Below are 17,560 nucleotides of genomic sequence, written 5' to 3'. Positions count from 1 at the left end.
CCCCCAGAGTTTAGGGACCCATAGGCTTGGCACCTTGTCAGGCCTGATCAACTTTGGTGCGTCTGAATTTACTCACCCAAGGCAGCAAATCTTGTAGTTAGCAAATAAAAAATTTAGAATAATATATAAAGTTTTAAATAGAGAAATAGAAGAAGGAAAATTGTTTCATGTAGGTTGGACCACATTTCTACATTATGCGATCCAGAGGTATAAAGCATCCATATGCATCCATCTTGTCCATCTAAATACAAGTGTAACTAATGGTCCAAATATTTTCTTAATATAATTATTATTTCTAGTTTTCAATTTTTTTGTTTCATATGCATGATCTCCATGTTAAAGATTATGTATTTTTTAAAAATTAGGATCCAATTATATTTAAAATATATTTATTTCCAAGCCCGCATTCTTACAATATGCGGCGGGCTGGCCGCATAGAAACCATGTCCATAGAAGAGTGGGGAAAAGAAAAAAAAAGGAGAAATATATAAAAAATGTTATTAGGACAACTTTGCGCACTGTGACATTGCACTTATCGTCTGGTTTTTAGAACAAATTGCCGGTTAGTACACTAATAGGCCGATTAGTCAAATTAGTCGGTTGATTAGTACACTGAAAAAAATTCCTACATACATGACCATTGGAATCGGGCCAGATCGGGATCGACCAATGACCGATCCCGGGTTAGTCAGCTGATTTTTTAAAAATCGACACATCTTTTAAACACTGATATCCAGATTCAAATTTTCCAGCCTCTAGACTCCAGACTTCCTAGTTTTCCAACTTCCAGTTGAATGTAACCCTAGAATTGGTCTTCTATGGTTCAAATTGAATGAGGTTTTATCAAAATACAATGAACTTCTCAACCATGTAGCTTTTATCCTTTTTCAACTATTCCAATTCATATTTGTATGTATTTTTTTTATAGGATTTTTAAATTGGATTAAAATGGTACATAGTACATCTCTTAGATGAATTTCTTGAATGAGTTTTGTCAATCAAAGAAGTACACTGTAAATATTTCAAAATATTTCACAGATGGTCCTCAATACTTTCACTCTAGATTCAGTCAAGACTTCAAAAAATATTCCCAATTATTATGGTAAGCAAAGGGGAGTAGAGAGATGGCTATGGTGAGAAAAGAGAAAATAGAAAAGTGGTGGTTAGAAAGAGAGGGCATGAGAGAGTGCTGATAAGATTTAGGGCTTGGAATTGGCTTGAGGGGTAATTTTTGAGGAAAAAGAAAAAGATCTAAGGTTCAAAATTTGGAGGCCGCTTGAAATTGAAATCAATGGATGTTTTTCTTTGGGATTCCATCTTCAAGGGTTGAAATATGATTTACCCTAAATAAAAGGGCTTACATGTGATATTTTTTATAAATTTATTCGAACACTAAGATGGGTCCGATATTAAATGTCCAAAGTCGAAATTTTTTAAATAACGTATTCAAGCATCCGATATTTGAACTTTCCCACCGAAAAATCTTTAAGCAGCGGATTCGAGCATGCAATATTTGAACTTTCCCACCTACAAATGGAAAAATAATAAAAAATGCTCGAGAGGGAAGTATGGTGGACATATTATATGGCATCTTGAAAGTGTACTTACACTGTTTAGATGAGAAGAATTTTAATTTTTTTACCAATTGGATTAGTTTAGAATTTTGGATAACCATGTTTCTCAATTAGGCACGCTCCTGAAACATAACTTTTAAAATTTATTACCCAAAATGCCCTAAAAACATTCAAAGATATTTTAGTTATTTTTTCAAAATTATATATCCCTCAATTTTGACACTTATGCTTTTAATATTGCATTAAATAATAAATTTAATGGCGGTCTATTTTTATTTATTTTTTCCCGAATACTATGCCAATTTAACATAAATTCAATGTAAAAAAGAAGGAAAAAATTTATCCAAGGTTGCAACCTTAAAATATAGAATTATATATGCGCCTCAAAAATCCATAGCAAAATATTATTTTAATGTTGAAAAACCCTCTAATTGATCATCTCGACATTGTATAAAAAAAAAAAAAAAATTGGGTATGAAAAATAGTGCATCTTGCAACACATTATTGAGACAGTCTATTTTCAAAATTTCCATATGCTTATAGATCTACTTGATTTTAACTATTTTTGAAGTTTAAAATTTTATAATTAAATATGAAAATAGATTTTAAGATAATCCTAATACTTTTTTACACCAACATTACATATTATGATAAAATTTGGAGGTGCACTTTAATTGGATTGTTTAAAGTTGCAACCTTATAGAAATCACACCCAAAAAATAATTAAAATGTTAAATAAGGGTGTAGTTTTGTATAAGGCTGAGACCCAAAATGATCAAAGTAAGACAGACCTTCAAATAACATAGAAAAATATCATTTTAGTGCCAAAAATATTTATGCTAGCTTGAAAATTTATTTATATTTCTAATTATAAAATTTAAAGCTTAAAAAATATTATAGATCAAACATATATATGAACAGTTCAAAATCTTGAAAATTAACGGTCTAGATAATGCATTACAAGATGCACTATTTCCGATACTTGAAGTCTATTTTTTTCACATTCATATATCTCAAAGTCGAAATGATCAAATTTGAGGGTTTTTCGTCATTGAAACAACTTTTTCTAGTATATTTTTAAGATGCGCTTTATTGTTTATGGGTCAACCTTATATGAAAATTTTCCTTTAAATAATGACCATGTCTCTCCATAGAAGTGCCCTTGGTCTCCGTTACAAGCCTTCAACCTTTTTGATGCGTACAGTTTATATAGCCAGTCAACCTTAAATTAGTAAAAATATATATATATATATATATATATATATATATATATATATAACCCTCCCCACTCATGTGTATAGAACCTCAAATGATCATCATTAAATTTGATATAGATCTATAAAAAGTCAAATCCCACATCCATATAATAATTTTTTTAGAGATCCGTGCTAACTTTAATTATGATCCTTAGAAGTTCTACACACATGAGTGGAGGAGAGCTATATAAGATCATTACTCTATATATATAAAGGGTCAAGTTTGCATAAGTTTGCAATCTTAAACAATCAAAGACATGCCTCTTAAATTTGTCATGAGATGCAATCTTGATGTCGAAAATGTTTTGAATAGTTATAAAATTTTATAATTTTAAAAATAGTTCAAATCAAGAATATCTATAGACACATAAAAATATTAAAAATAAACAATCCAAATAATACGTTGCAAAATGTACTATTTTTTAAGAAATTAGAATCTTCTTTTTTTCATATCCATCCATCTAAATGTCAAGATGATCTATGAGATGATTTTCCAACGTTAAAATAGCTTCTTGCCATAGATTTTTGAGGTGCCTCTCAAATCTACCATTTAAGATGTCAACCATATATAATTTTGTCCATATATGAATTATGTAATGAACTTGAAATATATTTCCACTTTTAATATACGTTTGTTCGCATTCCATATATAAATTATGTAATAACCTTAAATATATTTCCACTTCCAATATACCCTTTGTTTAAACCATTTTTTCAAAGGGTGCGGTTTGTATAATGTTGAAGCTCTAAACAATTAGGACCGTTTGGGTATCTAGAAATCTATTACATGACAATAGATTAAAATGAAATATAGTAAGGAAATGGGAAAAGATTACACAATCAATAAATCTATTACGTGTCAATAAATTACAATGAAATATAGTAAGGATTACGAGAAATTTTTCAAAAAATCAGGAAATCCATGACGCACTACGAGAGTGATGGGTAATTTTGGGAAATCATTTGCATAGGTTTTTGCCTACCCTATCCCTGATTTAAAAAATTTTCAAAGCTTTTTCTGATCCGTACCTGTCCTTTAATCTAAAGGCATCAACTGTCATATAAAAACAAAAACAATAAAAATAAAAATTAGTACTCAATGATAAATTACACAAGCCAATCATAATAAAAAATTTCATACAACATAATGTGATCCCTCTTTTTTTAAGCTCGTCCTCATTTATAGGCATCAGTGTCATATAAAAACAAAAATAATTAAAATAATAATCAGTAATCAATGATAAATTACACAACACAATCATAATAAAAAATTTCACACAACATAATCCTCATAAGAGATTACTAAAATCTCAATTGAAATAACATATATACTCTCCTCTAATACCTCAAAATTTTATATGCAAATACCAAACCTTCTACTTTACTAATCAAATTTCTTCTCATTTTTTAACTCTTACCCTATAGATTTTGAATTTAGTATCATAAATTTATTGTTTATTTGAAATTATATAGAGAGACATTTAGAAGACTTCCATAAAAAATGAATAAAAATAAGGCTTATCATAATAAAATCATGTTATTCCAATCATATTATTCCAATGACTTATCATGTTGAAACCAATATCGTGTTAGAAAACATGTGATTGCATATAAGTACCAAAAACACTTAAAATAAGTAGGAAATAGTGCCATGACTGTAAAATGGTACAAGTTATTATTAGAAAATCTTTTTGGAATGGTGATAATGTTATTATTAGAAATCTTTTTAAAATGGTGTGATGATGATTTTAATTCAGTATTTTATTGGAATTTTGTGACAAAAAAGAACGAAATGAAAATTCTGTATTTTAGTGGAATTTTGTGATAAAAAAGAAAGAAATGATAGTATATAGGCATATGCTGATAAAATATTGGTAATGCATTTCCTATATTTCTTCCATATATGGTCAAACAATAACAATATATTTCCCAAGTTGCATCTAAATACTACCCAAATAGTAACAATATATTTATCGATAATGTATTACGTAATAATATATTATACCAGTAATATATTTCACGGACAATATATTTCCAGGTATCCAAACGGCCTTTTAAAGTAAACCGTACCTTCAAATAATGTCGAAAGATGTAATTTTAATATGGGAAAATTTTGTGATAGCCTTAAAAAAAAAATTCCATCTATAATTATAAAATTCAAAGTTTTTAAAATAGTATAGATCAAGCCATCTTTGAAAACTTAAAAATTTAAAAAATTGACGATCTAAAAATGTATTATTTTCAAAGCTTAGAAATCTTATTTTATTTCTTATGTCCATGCATTCATTTGAGGTGCGCCTTGATTTGATTGTTCGGAGCCTCGCACTTTGCATAAATTTTTTCCGTGTTTCAAAACCACGCGGTAGCGCGCTTCTCCCTCTCTCCCTCTCCACAGATCCGCGTCTTATTCCAGGCTCTCTCTCAACCCAGTTGCAGGTCTCTCTCAAAAAAAAAAAAAGAAAAAAAAAAAAAAGGTGAAAACAGGTTGGCTTCAATGGATGAAGGCGACTTATACGACGGAATTAGGGCCCAATTTCCACTCTCTTTTGGAAAGCAATCTAAAACGCTAACTCCATTAGAGGCTATTCACCGAGCAACCAGGCGCCAAGAAGCCTCTTCGCCAAACCCCAGTTCTTCTAGTGAACTTAGGAACCTTAATTCTCTGAAACACCCAAAAAACGATGAGTTTTCACAGGTTGCTAGGAACCCCAATTATTTGCCTGAGCAGAAAAACCCTAATTTTAAAAGGGAGGAACAAATGGAGTCGAAGATACATGTTTCTGAGCATGAAGGATTGCAGAATTTGGACGGTGGGGATGGTGAGGATGATGATGATGGGGTTATGATCGGTCCTCCAAGGCCATCGGATTTGGAAGAGTCAGAATCCGATGAAGAAGATGAGAATACTTATAGGATTCCTCTGAGTAATGAAATTGTGTTGAAGGGGCATACAAAGGTACTCAATCTCTCTCTCTAATTGGAAATATATTGACTTTCTGCATTTTCCAGGGTGATAATTAGGTGTTATAATGGATAGCAAGGTTTATATGGTTGTTTGAAATATTGGGTTTTAATGTTATTTTGGCTTGGTTGGGAAATTTACGATAAGTTTGAAATTTTGTGTTCTGATAAGTTTGGTTTGAGAGTGAATCAGTAATTGGATATATTCCTTATTATTTAATATATGAAAACTTAAATTTTTGTTACAATATGTAAGGATACGGCCCAAGTATTTTTTTTTTTTTTTGAGACAGAAGGATAACTCTATTAAGTATAATTGTAGTTACAGAAACTGCAAGAACTGGGTTCAGGCAACTCACACATTGTGTGCTCAGACTGTACAAGCAAAAATTAGGGAGAATTAAAGAAATGGATATAGGCAAACCACACCTCAGGTGCTCAGACTGTAAAAACTAAGGAAAAAGAAGTGTAAGACAGTAAGAATAACTGTATTACCTAAAAGAGATAAGCAAAAGGTATGGAGAGAGTAGATCAAAAGGAGTAGGGATTAATGGGCAGAGGGATGAAAGGCTGAGAAGGAGGTTTTGGATGAGAAACGACAGCATATAAAATAGGGGTCTGCTATAGGTTGGGAGGAAGAGAAGATAGCCTTAAAAAGAATAGCTGAGTGAGCTGAGAGTTTGAGAGAGGGGTGAGAACGATAAAGGCGCTTGAGAGGAGAAAGAATATTGGAGCGTCAGTGGAGAGCCGGCAAGGGAGAGGGGAGCAAAATGCAGAGTCATAGAAAGTAAAGAGAGATAGAAAAGTAGAGAGAGTGCAAGAGATGTGGAGATGAGCGAGGTAAAATTAGGGGGAGATAGAATAAAGGAGACGACCCTTGTAAAGAGAAAGATCATTTAGTCTTGGGACAAAGAAGTGCAGGCGATACAGCAAGAGTCAGCGCTCACGACCTGGTTCCTGTGCAACAGAAAGCGTGTCTAATAGGTTAGCAATTCACCGTAGAAGTGATCCCTTTAACTCTTGGGCACCAGGACTCCAAAATAGGGGTGAGCCAAAATTCTGGTGTGGCTTCGAAGTATAGCAAAGAACCTGTATTGGGTTGGACAGTTACGCTATCCTGCATCAAGCAATCAAAAGATTTTTTTTTTTTCCCCCTTTTGCTTATCTTCTTCTTCTTCGTTACCTTTTTGAACTCTAGAAAGATTACAGGGGTGAATGGGAAGAAAATATCCTCGACGCCAGACAAGAATGGTCCATATTGTGTAAAAGAAGAAATCTAGATTGCGGCGGAGAGGTCGTGAGAAGAGCGCAGTGTAAGGAGTGTAGAAGAGTTTATGTAGAGAGTGTATTTAGGCAAAGAGGTTAGGAGAGTGAAATACACTTAAAGCTTTGGGAAGGTGTATTGCTGAAAGAGGAAGAACACAAATAGAAGTAGTCAAAATTAGAGAAAAGAGGGGGAGCGAAAAATGAGGTTAAGTAGAGAAAGGAGAGATCTGGCACCAGAGGAAATGAGGTTAAGTAGAGAGCGGAGAGATCTGGCACCAGAGAAAGGAGGGAGATCACAAGGTTTTCTCTGCCAATCCCACCATTCCTGAAGCACTATCCTTCACCAGCTATCTGCAGCTGTGTTGGCATCTCTGGGAATTAGTCTGAAGACTGAAGGTCACTGGGATAACCTTGCACAAGAAGAATACGTGTTCAAATATGTGAGCTAGTCTCGAAAAGGTTGAGCAGCCTTTGATGCCCAAGTGATGATATTTCTGGAATCTGCTTCGACTATTGGGCTGTTGTGTTCTAAAGCTCGGTAGATGGACCTTTTAAGATGCTCTAGCAGGGCCACCGGTTTGGCAGTAGTTGAATATGCAAAACAAATGAGGCCAGAGAATGAGAGGAGAACCTTCTCACTATTGGGAAGGGTACCCCCAAAGCGAGAGGGGCCAAGGTTACATAGGGAGCAGCCATCCCTGTTGAGTTTGAGCAAACGAGGGAGGAGGAAGAGGGTGGGGGATTTTTTTTTTGTCGGGGGGGGGGGGGGGGCAACCATACTTCTCAAATCTAAGTGAAATTGGGGCGAGAGGATAACAAACTCTCCCAATTGTTGAGGAAACTTGAGATACCTGTGTTGTTGCAGACAGGCAGTTTTTGGGCCCAGAAAGATTCTGCTATGATGAAATCATTTAGAGACTGAGTTTGAGTTGGAGAGTTGCGAAAGATCCACACATTTATCTCCTTCTAGACCCTCCAAAGAAGAGCAAAGACTCCTGCAACTCAAAGACGCCTACGATTTTTAGAAAAAGGGGGAGAGGAGAAGGCCATAAGGAGTTGGGGTATGGACAATGGGTTAATCCAAGGTAACCAAAAAGCTGAAGCAGTCTAGATCACATAGAGTAGGTAACCTCGCAATGGAGGAAAAGGTGATTGGTTACATTGGTAGACTCTTATTATTGTGTCATAGGGAACAATAATTGGGGAGTTGAAGACTTCACCTTTGAAGTTGGTCAACAGTTAGGAGCTTACCTTGCACTAAGATCCAGGCAGAAGCTTGGACTTTTTGTGGCACAGGGGCCAACCAAATGTTATTAATAATGGACAAGAGCCGAGTGAAGAGGTTAGGGATGATTAAAAGAATGAAATCGAATATACTAGAGGGAGAGGGAGACCACCCCATAACATCATCATCAATAATAGGGATAAAAACTTCTTGTAAGGGCTATAGTAAAGTGGATAGGGATGAAGCTTCAGTGTCTGTGAGTCCCTGCCTGAAAATGGGAGTTTATACTAAGGAGTTTCCCCGTTGCTCTACATACTCAGCCACTATTGCTTCCTCATTAGTTGCAATGGAATGGAGAGAAGGTGAGGAAATTCCCAAATGCTGATTCCCCAACCAGTGGTCTCTCCAAAATCTTATTCTCTCCCCGCTGCCGACCTTGAATCTAATGTTATTTTTATAGGTAATTCTACTTCTGGCAATACTAGTCCAGGCCCTGGAAGCTCTATGCCTAGGGAAGTTGGGAAGCCAACCACTATTACCCAGTCTGCATTTGGCTTCAATGACCTCCTCCCAAAGATTCTTCTTTCCAGTTGTAACCTCCACCACCATAGCAAGGCCAGATTATTTTCTTTGATCCTCCTTTTCCGCAATCCTCCTTATCTTTTCTTGTTATTGTTTGCTTATAGATTGGAAATTTTGCTTTGTGTGTATCTGTGTTAGTGTTTTACATCTCAATAATGTAGAAAAATCTCATGTACAGTGTGTGTTATTGCCACAAAAACTCGAAGAAACAGTTCATGGCTTAGTCTATTGAAATTATGACTTTTGTCTCCTCTAATATCTACACTGCTTTGAGCCTTTGGCACACAACTAGCCTTCTAAGAAATTCCACCTTCTATTAGAATATTTTCTGCCTTTCCACTCAAAAAAGAAATTTTAACCAGAGACCTGTAGTTTGGACCATTCTCATCTCACCAAGTTATTTTGTCATTATAATTAACATGAAGAATGTGGTCTCCTTCACCCAGAGTGGAAAAACATATATGTAATTCTTGTAACCCACTCCTTAAAACACACCTTTATGCTTTCAATCCTATTCTGGTCTTGGAAAATTTCAACCAAGCGAACATGTTTCAGCTCCATCACTTCTAACAAAAACTGGGGTGGTGGGTTTTTAAAATGCAATCATTATGGATCTACCTTTCATCTATCTGGGGTTCCTACTATTTCAAGGAAGGCTAACCCATAATCTTCTTAACCCCTCGACAGAAAAAAAAACCAAAGTAAAGGATGGAAAATCGAAATTCTCTCATACCACATTCGCCTCACTTTACTTAATCTTGTCTGACCCCATCCCCAATCATTGGTGCGCTGTTTTCTAACTACCATTTGCCACAATAAAAACTATATAGATATCCCAACAAGCTTTCTGTGGGGACACCAACCGAACCACAAATACTCACACCTCGTTAAATAGAGCACTGTTTGCAAGGGAGGGAGGGTCAGGTGGTGATGGCTTCCAACATAGCTTGGAAGCTCTTCAAGCTAGCAACATTGGAAGAACTGCCTGCTTAGTACATCCGTCGGTCTATGTTTTGATACACGCTACTTCTATCTTCCTTCTCGAAGCAGCTCTTTCTAATGGTTGGCTTCTTATCTCTAGGATCATGTGGAATATAAGAATCAATAACCCCCTTTGCTCGAAGCATGCTACTTCTATCTTCCTTCTTGAAGGAGCTCTTTCTAAGTTGGCTTTTTATCTCTAGGATCATGTGGAATATAAGAATCAATAAGCCCCTTTGCTCGAAGCTTCTTGTTCCTCTTCAAAAATACTCGTTAACCTCACAATATTCTCATATTTCCTCTTCTCTTCTTTCTTCGTGCACTGATATCCAAATTTGTCAACATTTCTTTCCTAGCTTGGGCCATATGTTCGTGCGTAAGGCTACTTCATATCTAATGCCTGGTCAAATATTTATTTATTCGATGTATACCAGCCTTGTAAATGTTGTTATAAAATTTGCATGCCACCCTATGTATATCACTTTTATATAAGGTTAAATGGCATATTTACAACTTGGATAAATATAAGATGCAAAAAAACAAAAAAACAAAAAGAAAAAAAGAATCTCCAATCTTGAAGAAAATAAACAACCTAAAATCCATATATTAAAGTAGTTATTAGACTAAAACCCAGTCTTAGTAAATGTCATCAAGAAAGCCAAATCCATACCATAGAAAACTTACAAAACATAAACGAGAAAAAATCACATAACAAAAACCCAAATATTGGAAAAATTCACTAAGCCAATACTAAGTATTGAGAACAATCATCAGAAAATGAATCCAAAGCCAAACACTTTTTTTTTTTAAATAAAAAAGACATAATAACAAAAACCAAACTTGAAAAAAATGAAAACAATTACAAAACCCAATATTGGAAACTATCAACAAACCTTAAGCTAAGCTTTTGAAAACTAATAAAAGTTTGCTCGAATTGGTGAGCGATGATTGTGAAAACACCTCATTTGACACCTCTTCATGTCTCATAAACAGTCACTATGCTTTTCAATTTCTCAAGAATCCAAAAGTACCCAAAAATGTTCAATATATAAAAAAGAAGAAGAAGAAATCCCAAATCTTGTTTTTTGAGGAGTTTCTCTCTATATCTTTCTCTCTAATATGTTCATGACGACTTTGGGTGTCGTAATACCCTCAAAATCGTACTTGTTGGAAGTGGGAGCAGGGGGTTGTTGCTTTCTAGGAGTTCATAAGTTTGGAAGCTCCGATACAAAATTTATTAATGGAGAAATTTTTAAAAATAAAATATTACTCACAATTTTTTACATAATATTTAGATGGAAACTAATATATAAAACATACAGGTATTATACATACAAATATAGAAAATGCAGGTATTATACTTACAAATAGATTTACTCAAATAAAATTACTCCTGCTGCACCATGCATTACCTAATGCATTAACCTTAACAACAATTCTCCACAATCTACCCTCTTGGATAATTGGTCTAAGCTGCTGGATATTTTTAAAGGAAAAAGTTTATATAAGGATGCTACCTTCTAATGTAGAACTACGGATGCCCCTCAAAAATCCATCGGAAAAGGTAGTTTTAATGTTGAAAAACCCTTTGATTGATCATCTCGACATCGAGATGTGTGATTGTGAAAAATAAAACGATTTTAAGTCTCAGAAATAGTGCATTTTACAATATATTATCCACACTGTCCATTTCAAGATTTTCATATGCTTATAGATCTACTTGATTTTAATCATTTTTTAAATTTAAAATTTTATAATTAGATATAAAAATAGATTTTGAGATAATCCTAAGAACATTTTACATCAAAATTACATACCATGATAAAATTTGAAGGTGCACTATGGATGCATCCGTATGCAAACTGCACCCATTTTTAAATTGCCCTTCCATGTTTGGAATGAGAGAGATACAGGTGGCATATGTTTCTCTGTTTTTTTTTTCTCTATGGTAGAATGCCTCTTGAACTTTTACATAATTGTAAGTCCTGTCCCACAATATTTCTTATGTATTGCCGATGAGAAACTGTCCAATCCAATCCTTGTTTCCTTATTGCCTCCTATTCTAAATATGTTATACCTCCTTTCATCGTGGAAGCATCCATCTAACTGCATTTAGATCTTGCATGCTGACCAGTTGCATTTTGCACTTTTGCTGACTTGTGACCTGAACTATTAAGCCACGACTTCCATTATAGACGATTGCACTTTCAGTCGTGATTGTGAACCTTTGGGTTAACATAAGTGTATCATTGTAAGCTGAAAATCGGTTTCCAGCTTGACCAGCACAGTGAATTGTACCATTGTTTGCAGTTTTATATCTTGGGCTTCCATTTCAAATATTAGAAGGGATGTGATCTATCCCTTTAACCGTTTATTTCTTTCATAGGACTCTTCAATACATTCTTAGGGATTCAATATGAAGCCCATTTGAACATTCAAAAAAGACGAAAAAAAGAAGCATAACTTCTATTTACATAATCTAAGAGCTTCAGCTAGGAAAGAGAAAATGTCAATCGGGCTACATCTTTGCGAAGCAATTAATAGCTAATTTTGGCTTTATTAAGAATGCGTATTGTTGGCTATGAAACTATATTTGGATTGGGGAGTATAAATATTGTTGTGTGTTGCCTTTGAATGCCCCTTTTAATTGAGACAACGATTTTTTAGTATGAAATTTTTGGAAATTTTTAGTTAATTTCACACTTTGATAACCTTATTTCAGTTGCATTTTAGTGATAATTTGATCTTCATGGTGATTTCTCAATGCAGGTCGTGTCAGCTCTTGCTGTAGACCATACAGGGTCCAGAGTTCTATCAGGCAGTTATGATTATACTGTTCGCATGTATGATTTCCAAGGGATGAACTCTCGATTGTCTTCATTCAGGCAGCTAGAGCCATTTGAGGGCCATCAAGTCCGCAGTTTAAGTTGGAGTCCAACTGCAGATCGATTTCTCTGTGTAACAGGCTCTGCGCAGGCTAAGGTTCCTATCCAAGCACCCATTATTAGTGCCATTCTAGCTTGCATCATCCAAGCACCCATTATTAGTGCCAATCTAGCTTACATCATTTTAGTCATGTCTTGTTCTGTTGGGTCCATCTCTCTTTTTATTGTCATCCATTTAGAAGGAGGGGGATTCCAGCTAAAGGCTTTTTCGCCTCCCTGGCTCTTTCTGCTATCCTTAATCTTTTGTATATCGTTCGGACCCTGAATGGGCTCATATTGTATATCCTTAAGCTTGTATATCGTTCGTGACCCTTAGGGGTCACCACACTTCTTGTATATTTCCTTGTTTATGAAATACACAGAACTTTACTCCAAAAAAAAAAAAGACTGTGACTATGCAATGGACAATGGTCTTTTCATAGAACAGTGGATTATACCATGCCTTCTAAAATTTGTTCTTGTCAATACACATGGTGCTGAAGGTTTTAATATCTTCTTCTCACAGATTTATGACCGCGATGGGCTCACTTTAGGTGAGTTTGTAAAGGGGGACATGTATATACGTGACTTGAAGAATACAAAAGGGCATATAACAGGTTTAACCTGCGGAGAATGGCACCCAAGTGAGAAGCAGACAGTTTTAACTTCCTCAGAAGATGGATCCTTGCGTACTTGGGATGTGTCTGACTTCAAAAGTCAGAAGCTGGTCAGTAGGTTTTCTCATCAGTTAGGCATTTTTAACCATTTTCTTCTCATTTATTATTGTATCTATTTTCATATCCCGATTTGGATAGTGCTGCAGGTCAGTAGGTTTTCTTATTAGTTAGGCATTTTTAATCATTTTCTTCTCATTTATTATTATCTATTTTCACATCCTGATTTGGATAGTGCTCACAGATGACGACATGCAGCATTTTGGTGCAGTTTTAACCCAAAATTTTGTGTCATCAATGTGCTCTTACTGAGTTATTATTTATTAAATTGTAAGAACTCAGTAATGAAAAACTAAAATATCTCTATGGTTATACGGGAATGTTTAGTCGCAAATAATAACTAATGTAGGGGATAACTCATTATGAAGGAAACAGGGATGCTTTCTTTAAAAGGCACACATTTTGTTGAAAAAAGTTATAATTGGAATACTGATTGTGATTTGTGAATAAATTAGACTGTTTTTTTCACAATCCAACTGTAACTTATTGTGGTAGCTCTAATGCTGCTTCTAAATTTCTAGAAGTTTCCACTCTGTGATGTTGTAATGGGTAGAATTTAGTGTAGATATGATGGAAGGTTGTGCCCACACACATGTGAATGATAGAAAGCCTCATACCTTGTATTGAATAGGTTATCAAACCCAAGCTTGCAAGGCCTGCAAGAATCCCTGTTACTACATGTGCTTGGGATCGAGAGGGCCAATGCATTGTTGGTGGTATCGGTGATGGTTCCATCCAGGTAAGTGGTATTTCACTGTTGGTGTTCATATCTCGAGCTTAGCTTTATTATTTCTTACTCAGCACCAAATGGTAATTTGAAAATGGATTTGCTCTTTGAATTTGAGCAGCTGTAATTTCATAATGTTTTCTTTTTTAATGCAGTTATGGAACCTGAAGCCTGGATGGGGAAGCAGACCAGATATCTATGTTGAGAAAGGACATACAGATGATATTACAGGATTAAAATTCTCTAGTGATGGGAAAATTCTTTTCTCAAGAAGTACTGATGGTACATTGAAGGTATCTGTCTCCTCTTTTTTTGGTTTTTGTGGTATCTTTCGTTTAGTTGCTTTTCTATGGGAAAGTATGCTATGATCCTTTGGGCTTTGGAGAGATATAATCCATGGGGTTGTCAACATCCATTAAAATGGATGATGTTTGATTGTTACCATCATGAAGTCATGTCATGTTCTGATGGTTCCCACTCGCTTCATCACCATCCATCATTCTATCGATAGTGATGACCTCACGGACCATGGTCTTTCCCCTTATCTTGTATGTGTATTTGTTGATTAGTGTGAAACTCTCAATTTTGGTGTTGGGAATTTTTTGTGAGGTCCTGAAATCTGATGCAACATTATAATGTGCAAAATATTCCTGTGCTCAGGTATGGGATTTGCGACAGATTAAAAAACCTGTTCATGTGTTTGCGGATCTTCCAAATAACTATGCCCACACTAATGTAGAACTCAGTCCTGATGAAGAATTGTTCTTCACTGGAACCTCTGTCGAAAGGGATGGCAAGAGTGGAGGCATGCTGTGTTTCTATGATAGGAAGAAACTCGAGCTTGTATCGAGGGTGGGGATCTCTCCAACTTGTAGTGTTGTTCGTTGTGCTTGGCATCCAAAGCTTAATCAGGTAACAAATATTGTTCGCAACTTTGTTTCTGTATCACATTGATGTTTCTGAAACAGCACAATTTTGAGGTATCTTTACTCAAAGATTAAACGTCCATCAGAGAAAGTCTTGGTTTTCTTTCTTGTTAAGATCCAACATGGTTGGAACTTCAATTGAAAAATGCGTACGTTAGCTTTGATTTATTTTAGGAGACAACCTAAAAGTGTTAAAACCATTGACTTCCTGCTCATGCCGTTGGGATGTCTGCCTAGTCTAATGCCTGAGGGATGGTTTTAGCTTTTTGTTAAAATTTTAAATTTCTGATTTGGGCCTGAAGCTGAACTTTAGAACATGTCAAAATTCAGAGGTGAAAGTTAGAATTGAAATAGAACTTCTGAATTTTGACTTGAATTATCACTGACCTACTTTCACATTCCAATATAGGAAGCATGTTACTTTCTTTATATGTATCGGAAAATTCAATTCTGAATTTGTGTTTATTATGGAAGCACATGGATATGAGTTTTGCTCTGTCAATTGTCTATCTTCCATTTTGAATTTTTTGCATGGCTCTTTTAGAGTTTGATGAAAACCCTCTCTCAATTGGTGGGTGTGCACAGTTAGCAGCTTCAAAAAAAAAAAAAATCTCTTTCTTATCAATTTAAGGTTAACATTATAAAAAAAAAAAAGTAAATAAAAAAAAAATTTGGTGGGTGTGCTATTTCTCACAGAAAATATGGATGTTTGTGTTGCATTATGTTTGTTGTTTCTTTAAACTTTACTTCGTTTTTTATTTGCAATACTTAACTCCAACTCTAACCAAATTGTTTCCCGTGGGTTTTGAAGGTCTTTGCCACGGTGGGAGACAAAAAGCAAGGAGGAACTCACATACTCTATGATCCTTCTCTTAGTGAGAAAGGAGCTCTTGTTTGTGTAGCTCGTGCACCTAGGAAGAAGTCGATCGATGACTTCGAGGTAAAGCCTGCTATTCACAACCCACATGCACTGCCTTTGTTCAGAGACCAGCCTAGCCGCAAAAGACAACGTGAAAAATCTTTGAAGGACCCAATCAAGTCGCAAAGGCCGGATCTACCTGTTACTGGTCCTGGCTTTGGTGGTAGAGTTGGTTCTACCAAAGGAAGCTTGCTGACCCAATACCTTCTCAAGGTATGGTTATTTTTATATCGATCATGCCGTCTGAAACTTATAAACTGATGCTGAGAAGTAATGCCATCAAATATACGCTCTTTGCTGAATACATTGACATGCAATGAATTGCAGGAAGGGGGTTTGATCAAGGAGACATGGATGGAGGAAGATCCAAGAGAAGCTATACTGAAATATGCAGATGTTGCAGCAAAGGATCCCAAGTTTATTGCTCCTGCATATGCGGAAACACAGCCAGAACCTGTTTTTGCAGAGTCGGATTCTGATGAGGAAGAGAAATGATATACATGCCCACTGTCACAGTTCAGAAATTCACGGTATAGACTATAGTTACCCGAATCACCTACTGAGGTTGCGATTCCGGTTCGAAACTATGGTTTTGCGTTTCCCAAGATGCATCTTGATTTTGGAAGAAAGGAATCACGTTTTCAAGTTTTTCGAAACGCGATTCAATTGAGTATATGAATTTCAATTCCTGGAATCTTGGAGTCAAGATTCCATATCGCAGAATTTGTGATTCTTAGCTATACAACAATGTGATTTTATGTGTGCGAGATGTTGATTCCAATTATTTAGGAATTGCGAATTCATGTTGTTTGGAAGCAAGCTCCACATCATTAAAAAGCATGGTTCGTAAATGTATTGAACAGTGTTTCGATTAATATCGAATCAAATTATTGACACAGATTCAAGATTTAAACACAAAATGATGAATGAGATGTATTCACAAATTGTATGTTGCTGGAGGAGTTCTATGAACCCATTCTATATTACCGGAGGTGTTCCAGGATCTTATTTGTATCATGGTACAATTTCTTCAAGGTTAAAATTAAATACCTATGAGTTGGGTTTCAGGACTGTGACTGTGATGTTGTTAGCGCCAAAAAAATCCTTACAAACTTATGAGATGAATCTATGTACAATAGTCTCTTCCAACTTACCAAGCATAAATATTATTAAAAACAAATTTGTTACTTGAAATTTAATAGTTTTTGTTAAATGTTGTGGGTACTAATGCAATATTGTTTGGTACATGATGTGTGCTAAATCTAAGATATCCTATGGTGTTTTAGGTTAAATTAATATTTAAATATTGTAAATTGAGTAACTCAATTTTCAAAAGTACATTTAATAAAGGAGAATTTCTATTTCATGTACTTATTTTATACTTTCAAGAAAGGAGATAGAGGGAGTTCGCCTTTGTTCTCACTAGTTGTATGTCATAGACCAAGTCCAGGGCTTTTAGTAGGCGGAATTGCCAAACCAAGTCCA

At 35.1% G+C, this 17,560-nt stretch overlaps 1 protein-coding gene across 1 annotated transcript; it reads left to right on the top strand.

Annotated features, from left to right (window-relative positions):
• The first annotated feature begins 5,124 nt into the window (after positions 1–5,124).
• On the top strand, positions 5,125–16,995 carry LOC18447434 (Transducin/WD40 repeat-like superfamily protein). Its single transcript, XM_006857531.4, has 8 exons — positions 5,125–5,786; positions 12,615–12,827; positions 13,296–13,496; positions 14,135–14,242; positions 14,386–14,523; positions 14,891–15,142; positions 15,968–16,288; positions 16,403–16,995. Exons 1-8 carry the CDS (start codon positions 5,325–5,327, stop codon positions 16,568–16,570), a joined length of 1,863 nt encoding a protein of 620 aa, XP_006857593.1. The 5' UTR covers positions 5,125–5,324; the 3' UTR covers positions 16,571–16,995.
• The last annotated feature ends 565 nt before the right edge of the window (positions 16,996–17,560 follow it).

This window comes from Amborella trichopoda, chromosome 10, assembly GCF_054954075.1.
Source record: "Amborella trichopoda isolate Santa Cruz 75 chromosome 10, AtrichopodaSantaCruz75HAP2 v2.0, whole genome shotgun sequence".
Classification (NCBI taxonomy): domain Eukaryota; kingdom Viridiplantae; phylum Streptophyta; class Magnoliopsida; order Amborellales; family Amborellaceae; genus Amborella; species Amborella trichopoda.
The sequence above is the reverse complement of the archived record's forward strand: the minus strand, read 5'-3'. Positions and strand labels throughout refer to the sequence as shown.